The following is a 13,222-nucleotide window of genomic DNA, read 5'->3' as shown; positions in this document are numbered from 1 at the left end:
CTTTTTTAGATGATTTCTTGGGATTCTCTAGGTAGACCATCATGTTATCTGCAAAGAGTGAGAGTTTTGTCTCTTCCTTCCCAATTCTAATTCCTTTAATTTCTTTATCTTCTCTAATTGCTGCTGCTAACATTTCTAATACAATATTAAATAGTAGTGGTGATAATGGGCATCCTTGTTTCACCCCTGATCTTATTAGGAATGGCTCTAGCCTCTCCCCATTGAATATAATGCTTGGTGATGGTTTCAGATAGATACTGCTAATTATTTTAAGGAACAGTCCATTTATTCCTACACTCTCTAGTGTTTTTTAATAGGAATGGATGCTGTATTTTGTCAAAAGCTTTTTCAGCATCTATTGATATGATCATATGATTCCTGATAGGTTTGTTGTTGATATAATTGAGTATACTAACAGTTTTCCTAATATTGAACCAACCCTGCATTCCTGGAATAAATCCTACTTGATCATAATGTATTATCCTAGTGATGACTTGTTGTAATCGTTTTGCTAAGATTTTATTTAGGATTTTTGCATCTATATTCATCAGGGAGATAGGTCTATAATTTTCTTTCTCTGTTTTAACTCTTCCTGGTTTAGGTACCAGTACCATATTGGTTTTGTAGAAAGAGTTAGGCAGAGTTCCATCTTTCCCTATTTTTCCAAAGAGTTTATATAGGATTGGAACCAATTGTTCCTTAAATGTTTGGTAGAATTCACTAGTGAATCCATCAGGCCCTGGAGATTTTTTTTTAAGGAGTTCAGTAATGGCTTGCTGAATTTCTTTTTCTGAGATAGGGTTGTTTAGGTATTTAATCTCTTTTTCATTTAACCTGGGCAACTTATATTTTTGTAAATATTCATCCATTTCGCTTATATTATCAAATTTATTGGCATAGAGTTGGGCAAAATAGTTTCGAATTATTACTTTAATTTCCTCCTCATTGGTGGTGAGTTCACCTTTTTCATTCATGATACTAGCAATTTGGTTTTCTTCTTTCTTTTTTTAATCAAATTGACCAGAGGTTTATCAATTTTATTGTTTTTTTTCATAATACCAACTTTTGGTTTTATTTATTAATTCAATAATATTTTGCTTTCAATTTTATTAATTTCTCCTTTAATTTTTAGAATTTCTAATTTGGTACTTAATTGGGGATTTTTGATTTGTTCTTTCTCTAATTTTTTTAGTTGCATGTTTAGTTCATTGATTTCCTCTTTATCCAATTTATTCATATAAGCATTTAGAGCTATAATATATCCCCTGAGAAGTTGCTTTGAATGAATCCCATAGGTTTTGGTATGTTGTTTTATTATTATCACTATCTAGGATAAAATGGTTAATTCTTTCTATAATTTGTTTTTTGGTCCACTCATTTTTTAAGATGAGGTTATTCAGTTTCCAATTTGTTCTGGGTCTATATCTCCTTGGCCCTGTATTGCATATAACTTTTATTGCATTTTGATCTGAGAAAGATGTATTCACAATTTCTGCCTTTCTGCAGTTGATCATTAGGTTTTTTATGTCCTAGTACATGGTCAATTTTTGCATAAGTTCCATGTACTGCAGAGAGAAAGGTATATTCCTTCCTATCCCCGTTCAGTTTCCTCCATAAGTCTACCATATCTAATTTTTCTAACAATCTATTTACCTCCCTAATTTCTTTCTTGTTTGTTTTACGATTCGATTTATCTAGATCTGATAGCGGGAGGTTGAGGTCTCCCACTAGTAGAGTTTTGCTGTCTATGTCTTCCTGTAATTCTTTCAGCTTCTCCTCTAAGAATTTGGGTGCTGTCCCACTGGGTGCATATATATTCAATATTGAAATGACTTTATTGTCTATGGTACCTTTCAGGAGGATAAAGTTTCCTTCCTTATCTCTTTTAATGCTATCTATTTTTGCTGCTGCTTTGTCTGAGATAAGGATTGCTACCCCTGCTTTTTTTACTTCAGCTGAAGCAAAATATATTTTGCTCCAACCTTTTACCTTTACTCTATATGTATCTCTCTGCTTCAAATGAGTTTCTTGTAAGCAGCATATTGTAGGATTCTGGTTTTTCATCCACTCTGCTATTTGCTTACGTTTTAAGGGAGAATTCATCCCATTCACATTCAAGGTTATGATTACTAATTCTTTATGGCCCTCTGTGCTATCTTCCCTCTGTTTATATTTTCCCCCTTTCCCCCCTTTTATCCATATTCCCCAGTCTTTTGTTTCTGAAAACCACCCCCTTCAGTGTTTTTGCCCTCCTATATCACACCCTCCCCTTTCTTTCCCTTTTCCCTTTTTCCCTTTTCCCCTCCCTTCCTTTTGTTATTTCCCCTTATTTCCGCCACTCCCCTTCCCTTTCTCCATCCCCTCTCCCCTTTTCCCCTTTTAATACTTGAAGGATTAGATGTTTTATAAGTTAACTGAGTATGTGTAGGTTGACTTTAAGCCAAATCTGATGAGAAGAAGATTCAGGTGTTTCTCCTCTACTCCCTTCTTCCCCTCTATTACCATAGGTTTTTTTTGTACCTCTTAGTGTAATGAGATTTACCCCATTCAATCCCCTCCCTCCTCCCGTCTCTTTCCTGTCCCCCTTTTTAGAGTGGTAGTGGTTTTTTTTAAGATCCTTCTGCCTAAGTCATAGAAAATTCTGAGTGTCTGTCCCTTCTAGTTCTATACATTCTGTCGAATAGAGTCAAAATTCCTGAGAGTTATTAGAGTCTTTCTCCCAGGTGTGGTTAAAGCCAGTTACATCCCATTGGACAGTAATCTCATGGATAGGTCATGAATGTCCATCATTTCTGGCTAGGTGTATTCTCTCTGTTAGAGTTACATTTCTGAAGGTTTATGAGAATCTCCCCATGCTGGGGTTTAGCCAATTTCAACTTACTGGATTGCATTTTTTTCTTTTACCGCCACCCCCCCCTTTTTTTTTACCTTTTCATGTGTCTCTTGAACCTCCTGTTTGATGTCCAAATTTTCTGTTTAGCTCTGGTCTTTTCATCAGAAATTTTTGGAATTCTTCCATTTCGTTAAATGTCCATCTTTTTCCCTGGAAGAGAAGGCTCAGCTTTGCAGGAAAGTAGATTCTTGGCTGCATTCCAAGCTCCCGTGCTCTTCGAAATATCTCGTTCCAGGCCCTTCGATCCCTTAAATTTGATGCAGCCAGGCCCTGCGTGATCCTTACTGTGGCTCCTTGATATTTAAATTGTTTCTTTCTGGCTGCTTGCAGGATTTTCTCTTTTATCTGATAGTTCTGTAATTTGGCCACAACATTCCTTGGTGATTTCATTTTAGGATCTTTTCCTGGTGGGGATCGATGTACTCTTTCAATAACTACTTTGCCCTCTGATTCCATGATATCAGGGCAGTTTTCCATCACTAGAGATCCTGTAATATTAAGTCCAAGCTTTTTTTCTCTTCAATGGTTTCAGGAAGTCCTATAATTTTCAGGTTGCCCCTCCTCGATCTATTCTCAAGGTCAGTGGTTTTGTTTATGAGGTATTTTACATTTGCTTCTATTCTTTCTATTTTTTGATTTTGTTTAACTGACTCTTGTCTCATGGAGTCATTAGTTTCTGTAGACTCCATTATTTTTGGGGGGGGGGGAGTTTTCTTCATTAACCTTTTGCAACTCCTTTTCTAATTGGTCAATTCTGCTTTTGAAAGAGCTTTCCATTTGACCAATTGAGGTTTTGAGAGAATTAATTTCTTTTTGAATTTGCTCGTTTGAGGATCTGAGAGAATTATTCTCATTTTGTAATTGTCCAATTGATGATCTGAGAGATTTATTCTCCTTTTGTGTTTGTCCAGTTGTACTTCCTAAGGTATTAATTGTCTCCCCCAAATTTTTAAGTTCCTTCCTTTTTTCTTCAAGGAAGTCTTTCTGTGCTGGAGACCAGATTGTATTCTCCTCAGAGGTTCCAGGTCTCTCTGAGTTGGGGTCTTTCCCTTCCAGGAATTTTTCCATGGATCCGCCTTTCCACTGACCCTTCTTCATTATGCTAAGACCTTGAGTTGGGGGGGGGGGGGCTGGTTCACCTGGGCTTGAGATCGCTAAAGGCTTTACTGAGTATAGTTTCTCTGGCTGGCCAGTAGGAGGTGCTGGTTGTCCTCTCTGGAGTGTCTGTGACCTTGGTTGGGAGGCCTTCTCCCTTTGCCGAAGGCAGGAGTTGGAACTTTTGAATTCTTTTGCCTTCAATCAATGGTGGGCTTTACCCTGGGCCTGAGGCAGAAGTAATTTGCCTTTGCTTGAGGAGAAGCCTCTGTGCAATGGAGACGTGCCCTCAGAGTTTCTCAGACCTGAGAAGCCTAGGGATGCTGTCTTCCATTCTCCTGCACCAGAATACTTCCCCCAGTCTGGTCCCGGAGCTCCAGGGGGACAGCACCAACACCAGCGCCTCTGCTTCCCTGCAGACCCAAGCCCCTTTCATCCAGCCGCTGATCCAGCGGTCCACTCTCAGGCCCTCAGACTCTCGATTCCAATTCAGCTGCTAGTCTGGCTGATCCGGGACAGAGCCTCCCTTGGAGCCCAGACTCACCCACCCAGATTCGTCCAAGGCTGCTGCGGAAGACAAATCCTTAGGTAGCTGTTCTTCTGGCTTTTCTTTCTGGGTTTTCTGCATCAGAATTCTTTTAAGAGGTTTGTTTCATGTGATAGATGGGGAAGAGATCAGGAGACTTTAGAACTGTGCCTGTCTTCTCTCTGCATCTTGGCCAGAAGTCCAATTTGAATTTTTAATGAGATTTTTTTTATATCTCCTTTTCCATTTGCTCTCTTCTACTTTTTAAGGGGTTCTTTTCTTCAGTATTTGTGTGTGTATGTGTTTTACTAAATTATCAATTCTCTTTTCATAATTTTCTTGCATCATTCTCATTTTTATTAACTTTTCCCTTCTCCTAGTCTGATCTCTTACTTTACCAGGAATTCTTCCTGGCCTTGGATCTAATTAGCATTTTTCTTTGAGGCTTTTTGGGTAACTTTTCCCATTGTTATCTTCTTCTGTTGTATCTTGATCTTCCCTGCCACAGTAGTAGTTTCCTATATTTGAATTTCTTTTTTGTTGCTTGCTCATTTTCCCAACCTATTTCTTCACTTTGAATTTTATTTTAAAGTTGGACTCTGCTCACGTGGAGTAGGTGGAGGTAGAGGTACTATGCCAATTTTTAGGATTTTGTGGTGCTGTTGTTTTCAGAACTAGATCTGGAAGGCTGCTAGTTTTCAGTGTTTCAAACATGATATTATCCTGGAAAAGGTGGGTTACTGGTCTCCTGGTCTTTATCTAGGAGGGACCCCTTCTTTCCGGCAGCAGAAGTACTCTTAGCCTGGACTGGGACTGGGGCCTCTTCCCTATATTGGCAGATCACAAGTGTTTCTGTCTATCCTAGAACTGCAACTCAGAACTACTTATTGGGCATAGAACTTCCAATCAGCCCCAGCTGCACTCATTGCCAGCAGAGGGCCCCTGAAATCTCTTTCTGATCAGTTATCACCTTCCTTTCTATCACTGACCAAGAGCTCCCCAATCTGCTGTTGCAACTGCTACCTCCAATGCCCACCGCAAATGCTTCTACTGTGCTCTGGGCCTGCCTGTCCAGGTCTGTCTCCTCTGACCTTTTGTTGACTTGGTTACTCCAAAATTTAACTTGAGAAGTATTTTAAGATTGTTTGGAGGGGAATGTCGGGAAAGTTTAATTATACAGCTAGCTGTGGGGTCCTAGGCTGTACTTTAGCATTCTGGCTCCCCTGTGAATATTTATGTAATGCAATTACAAAACAGTCATAGACACAGTGAGAAATTGTTTCTGGAATTTAAAATATATTTATACAAAATAATATTAAAATTTTCCCTTGCTCTCCCCTTATGTCTTGTCATCTAAAAAAGTAGTCATCTACTTATTTTTTTCTCTACTTAGTTCAGCACGTTGTCATTATTTTATTATTGGTGGTGATATTCAAGGCTAAAAATTTGCTTGTATTTTCCTTTCCTTATGTCAACACTCTAAAAAGAGTCTAAAAAGATTTCCATTTAATTCTCAAAGTCATCTTTTTTTGTATACTATCTATTTTACAGGCTCTTCAAAGTAATTTGACATATTCCCTATTGCCAAGACGTCTTATTATCAGTAAGAGATTAGCTCAGTGTTTGCATCCAGCTTTGCCTAGTGGAGTACATTTGAAAGCCCTAGAAACCTATGAAATCATATTTAAAATCATAGGAACAAAATGGCTTGCCAAAGATTTGTTCCTTTACAGGTAAGTTTGCTTTTTGAGATTCTATTTTGTTGTCAAGAAAGCATGTTTAATTTTTCAGATTAGTACGTATCATTGATCTTTCCTTTTTCCTTTCTCTCAGTTGTGGCTTGTTTCCCCTTCTGACAAATGGAGCCGTTTCAGTAAGGCCTGTCCTTCTTGGTTTGTATGAGAAATATTTTCTTCCACTGAAGAAATTGCTGTTGCCAAGTCTTCAGGCATTTGTTATTGGGCTTCTGCCTGGCTTAGAAGAAGGCTCAGAGATTTATGACAGGTAAAAACTTTTATCAACAGTAATTTATAATGGGAACCATGTCTTATGTCTCCTGCCATGGAAGTAGAGGTTTGGGGGTGGGGAACAAAATCACTTTTTTTTTCTCTCAGCTATATTGTATAATCTGGTGTTGGGCTTGGATTTTAGGAAATGGGATTTGAATCATAGTTGTAATATATGTTAGCTATTCATTTTCTCTTTTGCTATGTCTTACTTTATCTTTAAAGTAGACATGATTTAGTAAAACTTGCAGTGTAAAACATTTCACAAGTGTAGATTTTATTGGAATCAATCGGCCAGACATTGTGCCAAGCATTAGGGATACAAAGAAAGGCAAAGAAAATACACTCTGCTCTCAAAGAGCCTACAGACTAATTGGGGAAGGGATGGGGGAACTATCATGCAAATAACTATTTACAAATACAATTTATATGAGGCAGCTAGGTGGCACAGTGGATAAAGCACCGGCCTTGGAGTCAGGAGTACCTGGGTTCAAATCCGGTCTCAGACACTTAATAATTAACTAAATGTGTGGCCTTGGGCAAGCCACTTAACCCCATTTGCCTTGCAAAAAAAACCTAAAAAAAACCAAATACAATTTATAAAGGATAACATGGAGGTAGTCTTAGAGGCACTAAGATTAAGGAAGATTGGGGAAAACTTCTCAGAAAGTGAAACTTTAACTGAGATATGAAGAAAGCTAAAGAAGCTAGGATGGGGAGGGAGAGTGTTCCAAGCTGAAGAATAACCAGTGAAAATATGCCATATCAAGAGATGGCATACCAGTTCAAGTTCTAGCTAGGAGGTCAGTATCATTGGTTCACAGAGTACAAGGGGGGAGAGAGAAGACTGAAAAGGTAGAAGGGGTTGGGTTATAAGAGACTTCAAAAGCCAAGCAGGGGATTTTATATTTCATCTTGAAAGTAATGAGAGTCACTGAATTTTATTGATTTAGAGAGAGGGACATGACATGGTTACACTTGGGTTTTAGGATGACCAGGTTGAGAGCTGAGTGAAGGCTGTATTGAAGTAGGGAAATACTTGAGACAGGAAGACCAACCAGCAGGTTATTACCATCCTCCATATGTGAGGTGATGAGGCACAACCTTAGTGGTTGCAGTATCAGAAGAAGGGGATATATCAAATATTTATAAAAGTAGAAATGGTAGACAGCTTATTGACTATGAGAGGTGAGAGAGAGGAATTGAGGATGACACCTGGGTTTAAAGTATGAGGAACTGGGAATAGACCGTAACCTTGATAGAAACATTAGGAAGAGAGGAGATTTTTATGGGAAAGATACTGAATTCAGTTTTGAATTTTAGATGTAGTCTAAAATTTCTAATAGAGAATTGGAGATGTGACACCAGTAGGTGAGACAAGTGAGGACTATCAGTAGATCTGAAAATCATATGTATATAGATAATTGAATCCATGAGATCTGATTTGATCACCAAATGAATCAGTACAGAAGGAGAAGAGAGTCAAAAGTAGAGTCCTGTGGGACACCCCTGGTTTTGAGGAATGACATGAATGAAGATCCATGAAATGAATATTTCCAGAGAAGAAATGGTCAGATAGTCTCAAGGTTGCAGAGATCAAGAAGGCTGAATGATTTTTTTTTAAAAGGTCCTTAGATTTGGCAATTAAAAGTTCATTAGTAAGTTTGCATAGAGCAGTTTTGGTGAAATGATGAGGTCAGAAACCAAACTACAGTGACTTAAGAGTGTGTGGGAAGGAAATAAAATATCTATTGTGGATGGCCTTCTGAAGGAGTTTAACCACAAAAGGGAGGAAAATATATGATGATAATTATCGGGAATGAATGGATCAAGTGAAGCTTTGGTTTTGGTTTTTTTTTTTTGAGGATGGAGGGAAAACAACTATGTCCTTAAGGCAGTAAGGAAACAGCCAATGGACAGGGAGAGACAGAAAACAATATATTGGAGAATAGTTGGAGTAGGAGAACTTGTTCATATAGAAGATTTGATGTTTGTCCTTTGTTATTGAAGAAGACTATGACATTAGGGAGGTGATGCCATGACAAGCACATGAATTGGATTTGAGTGAGGGGGTGTGTGCTAAGTCACCAGCCTCACTTTTTCCTCCAGAATTATCTGGATCCAGAGGCCAGATATGAATCAGGACAACTGGAGATGGCCCTGGATGTGAGGCAATCAGGATTAAGTGACTTGCTCAAGGTCACATAGCTAGTAAGCATCCAGCATCTGGGGTTGCATTTGAACTCCTGTCCTCCTGACTCCAAGACCAGTACTCTATCCATTGTACCACCTAGCTGCCTGCTTACTTTGACAAGAGTTATCTATCCCTTTATGTAAAAATGGAAAGAAGGAGGTAATGATAGAAGACATTTTAGTGCTGTGAGTTGGGGAGGAAAAAAAGGGGAAATTTCTGCAATGGTCTCAGTTTTTAGTTGAGAAGGTCAAAAGAGGGAAAATTAAGGAGAAAGAAATCAATCAGAATTTATTAAATGCCTACTATGTCCCAAGTTCATTGTCCAATTCATGTGCTTGTCATGGTATCACCTCCCTAATGTCATAATCTTCTTCAATAACAAAGGACAAGCTAAGCTCTGAGGATGCAAAAGAACCTTCCCCCAAGTTGCTTAACAATCTAATGAATGAAAAAAATTGGAAAAGCTACTGTGTTTAGTGGAATAATGAGGCAGCTTGGGAAAGAAAAAGGATCATCATACTACAATGAGGATAAAATTGCAATTATGTGGCACAAAATTGATAATGGAACCCATCAACATGATTTTTGATTTTTCTCTATCATCGCATAATGACCTCATAACAACCTCAAAGCCAAGAAGACTGGGTTCAAAACTTTACTCACTGGTTCTATGATCCTGGCCATAGTAGACAGCTAAGACTATACTGAGGGTGACAACATGAAAATAACTATGTACGTACAAGATATATATAAAGTAAGTGGAAAGTAATTTCAGAGGAAAAGCAAGCCCACAGGATTATGTTAGAACTTGAGATAGCAACCATTGTCTGTGGAGCAGTATATGTGTATGTTGGGAATTTGATGTGGATTGGCAGGAGGAAGGTTGTCCCAGAAGGTTTGGCACCATTAGAATAAATATGGAATAAAAATATGGAGAATTAAATCTTTAACAATAATTTTACAATTTTGTAACAGAACAGATGCTTTGCTTCTGAGGCTATCCCTTGTTGTCGGCAAAGATGTATTCTATTCTGCACTGTGGGGAGCAGTTGTGGTGAGTCCTTCCATAAGGCTCCCTGCATCCCTTTTTATAGTCAACCATATACAAAGAGATTTGACTGGCCAAGAACAGACATTTATGCTGGGGACTGATTACCAACTCACAGTAAGTTCATTATTCTTCTCAGAAGAGAATTAGGGATTAGAATGGTCAGATCTCCACTTCTGTTTCTTCCCTATAATTTTTTCCATTCTGATTGTCCTTCCAAGCTCTTGAAAATGAACAGTAGAGAAGTAAGTAAGCATTAGGGGAAATGAAAGTGTTCCATAAGTCACTTTGGGGTGAATGATGGTCTCGTGGTTGGGTATAAGCTTGGAGACATAGTAATATGACTATTTTTTTTCTTTAACAGAAAGTCAAAACCTAAAGGAATAAAGTCTGGTTCTAAATCATTATCTCGAGAGACTCTAATCCTTTGATGGAGATGAGACTCAAAACATATTTTGGAACTCTTTGTTCCAAAATATCTTAGTATATATGTGTATGTATAAGCATATGCAGGTTCATGTGAAATATGAATGTCTACATAGCCATATATATGTCTATATATATATATATATATATATATACACATATACATATGTATAGATAACTAGAAAATGGAGATATCTATAATTATCTATTCTGAAGATAATTAACTTAATTCTGACATTTAATTATTACTATTAATGATCATTGACTAGTCTAATAAATGAATTCATCTTCTATACCCAAAACTTTATCCCTCAAAATTTTATGTGCAACAGTGGCAAATCTTTTTAGAAATAGTCAAAAGAGCCAAGTTTGGTGAATAAAGTGAATAAAGATGGGTAATACCCATTTTAGTATTATCAGTAGTACATCATAACAATGAAATCATGATACTATTTCTTTTATGTGATTTATAAATTGGTTCTGAAAGTACTTCTAAAGAAACTTCAATTTATTTTTTAAATTTCTCTTAAAAAGACAATATTGTTTTAAAAATCAGTCCTGTGACTTTAAAGTTTTTGAAGGATTTAAAATATGTCAGAACTGGCAAATTGCCTTCTGAGGGGTGGGGGGAGGGAAGCAAGATTAGTGGAAAAATTGTAAAACTCAAAATAAATAAAATTTTTAAAAATAAAATATGTCAGAAATTATTGTTAAATTATAATTAATATTATATAGTACTTTAGAGATATAGTGTATAAAGGACTGACCTTGGACTCTGGAAGACCTGGGCTAAAGTCTCTGACGTATATTACCCTTGTGACCCCAGACAAGTCATTTAATCTCTCAGTACCTCAACATGACCTATAAAATAATAAATTACTGTCTAATTGCTGATTTCCTTTGGTAAAAAAGGAGTTTCAACATTTATAGTTCCCCAGGAGTGATCAAATATGTATTTGTGTATATTATATTGCTTTGCATTTTCCTCATGACCCTGTGAAGTAGGTGGCACAAGTATTTTTTCCCCTACTGTGTGACAGTGGGAAAATTACTTAATTTCTCACTGATCCTGGAAACTGTCAGAGCAGGTACTGACTTTCTTGTTGGAGAGTGAGGTGTTTTTTTTTAGGTTTGGTTTTTTTTTGTTTTTGTTTTTTGCAAGGCAATGGGGTTAAGTGGTTTGCCCAAGGCCACACAGCTAGGTAATTATGAAGGATTTGAACTCAGGTACTCCTGACTCCAGGGCCAGTGCTCTATTCACTGTACCACCTAACCACCCCGAGTGAGTTTTACCAGGAGTTCTCTATACTGGAGAAAAGCCTAGATCAAATTCCTCTATGAGCACTATTCCATATTGTTCTTAGGAGAAGCAGGGAAGCTACACTTTCTTCAATTATACTTTTTTATTCAAAGTAGAATGGGACTAAAAGTAGAGATTCTTACTACTCATTTAAAAAAGCTATTAGGTATGGCATGAGATGTGGAGCAATGAAAGTACATTTATTTCTTGGCAGAGTACAAAGAATGAGGTATCTGAAAGGAGTGAGAAGACAAATGTCCAAGAAACATTCAATCATAAATAAAACAAAAGTCAACAGGTCAGAAATATAACTTGAAATATGTCTTTAAGGTATAAATTTAATATGGTGTTTTGTCATCTGCAGGTAAAATCTCTGTGTGCATCATTGTTGGATTCTAATGTTCTGGTACAGAGAAACAATTTGGAGATAGTTCTTTTCTTTTTCCCATTTTACACATGCCTGGTAGGTAATTTGTCTTGTTCTGAGGCATTTTTTCCCCCAGGAAATGTAAAGAACAATAGATTTCAAACAGAGCGCCTGTTATTCTACTTAACTGAATAATTTAGTTATTCTACTAAACAGTTACTACTTATGATCTTAAGCAGACCAGCAGAAACTTTCATTTTATTAAGATGAAGGTCTCAAAGCAAATATTGAATGTGAAATTGTATTTTGTGATATTTAGAACTTCCCACTAATATCCAGTAAAGGATCCAAATGAATTAATGAATTGGTATAAGATTTAAGGCCTTAGCAAATATAACTGTATTAAAACCACAATATGACAGGGACACTGAATGTCAGAGCAGGGAAGCTAGGTTGGGAAAAGAAATCATTTTTTTCCTGTGGCTTACCCTTTTTCCATACTCCCATTTATTTTCCTAGTATATGACCCTTGCCTTAATTCTACTTCTTCAGTATTGTTCTATAATTGAGAAGTTAATCAGTCTTTGAATTTGTTAACCTTTTGTTCCCATCCTATCAATCCTCAACCCTGTTTAATATATATTATCTAATTTTTCCTTTTCTCTCCCTGAGCTGTTCAGTATTCTACTACAAATTTGTTACCTATTCTCAACTAATTTCTAACTAATGCACAGTAGTCATTTTATTTTTACCCCAATCTATCACCTTGCTTTCTGCAATAATGTTTTGAACTTTTCTTTTCAAGATCACTGTTACCTCTTTAAACTCCTATTTTACTGAGAAAATTGAGAACATCTGTCATGATCCCCTCTATTCCATACTTCAAAACCCTTTTTAACCTCTTCATTCATACTCTTTTCCTTGTCTCTATCTCTGAGACAGAAATCTTTCTCTTTATCAAAGCTAGCTTCCTTATCTGATTCCTGTGATCTCATCTCTTTCAGCAGCTTGTCGCATCAGTTACTGTACCTGTCCTCTTTATTTTCTTACTACCTGCCTAAGTTCACATTCAGATCTCTCATTCTTAGGGGAAAAAAATCATCTCCTCAAGGGGTTATCTATTTTTTTTTGCTGCTAAACTCTTTGTATAGTCTGACCTTGTTTACTTACCATTCAATTATTTCTCAAACCCTCCAATACGACTAATGACCTACTATCATCTTGCTTTTCTTTGTGGCCATGTTAGTGCTTACCTGTGATCTCTGTTGCCAGGGAGGGTGAGGTCTTGGATCTTTTGAGCACAGAAGTTCTAAGCTGCAGTGGTATTAGCTGACCAGATGTCCACACTAAGTATGATGCTAATATGA

The 13,222-nt window shown here is 37.1% G+C and overlaps 1 protein-coding gene and 1 long non-coding RNA gene across 4 annotated transcripts in view; one reads left to right on the top strand and one right to left on the bottom strand.

Moving 5' to 3' along the window:
* LOC141506832 (uncharacterized) overlaps window positions 1–13,111 on the bottom strand; it is a 32,236-nt gene extending 19,125 nt beyond the window's left edge. Inside the window, exon 1 of the long non-coding RNA XR_012473982.1 lies at window positions 13,026–13,111. This is a non-coding gene — a long non-coding RNA (uncharacterized LOC141506832). The remainder of the gene's footprint in view (window positions 1–13,025) is intronic.
* The window catches only part of DOP1B (DOP1 leucine zipper like protein B), a 151,809-nt gene that overhangs the window by 23,071 nt on the left and 115,516 nt on the right, over window positions 1–13,222 (top strand). For 2 of the 3 annotated variants that reach the window (XM_074213944.1, XM_074213943.1), the window contains exons 3-6: window positions 6,066–6,247; window positions 6,348–6,518; window positions 9,690–9,879; window positions 11,853–11,951. In XM_074213944.1, coding sequence (XP_074070045.1) covers window positions 6,066–6,247; window positions 6,348–6,518; window positions 9,690–9,879; window positions 11,853–11,951 — 642 coding nt within the window. Of the gene's footprint in view, window positions 1–6,065; window positions 6,248–6,347; window positions 6,519–9,689; window positions 9,880–11,852; window positions 11,952–13,222 lie in introns of those variants that run through there. The other variant, XM_074213945.1, reaches the window with a different exon arrangement.

Source organism: Macrotis lagotis, chromosome 1 (assembly GCF_037893015.1).
Source record: "Macrotis lagotis isolate mMagLag1 chromosome 1, bilby.v1.9.chrom.fasta, whole genome shotgun sequence".
Taxonomy (NCBI): domain Eukaryota; kingdom Metazoa; phylum Chordata; class Mammalia; order Peramelemorphia; family Peramelidae; genus Macrotis; species Macrotis lagotis.
This window is presented reverse-complemented; position numbering and strand designations above follow the sequence as displayed.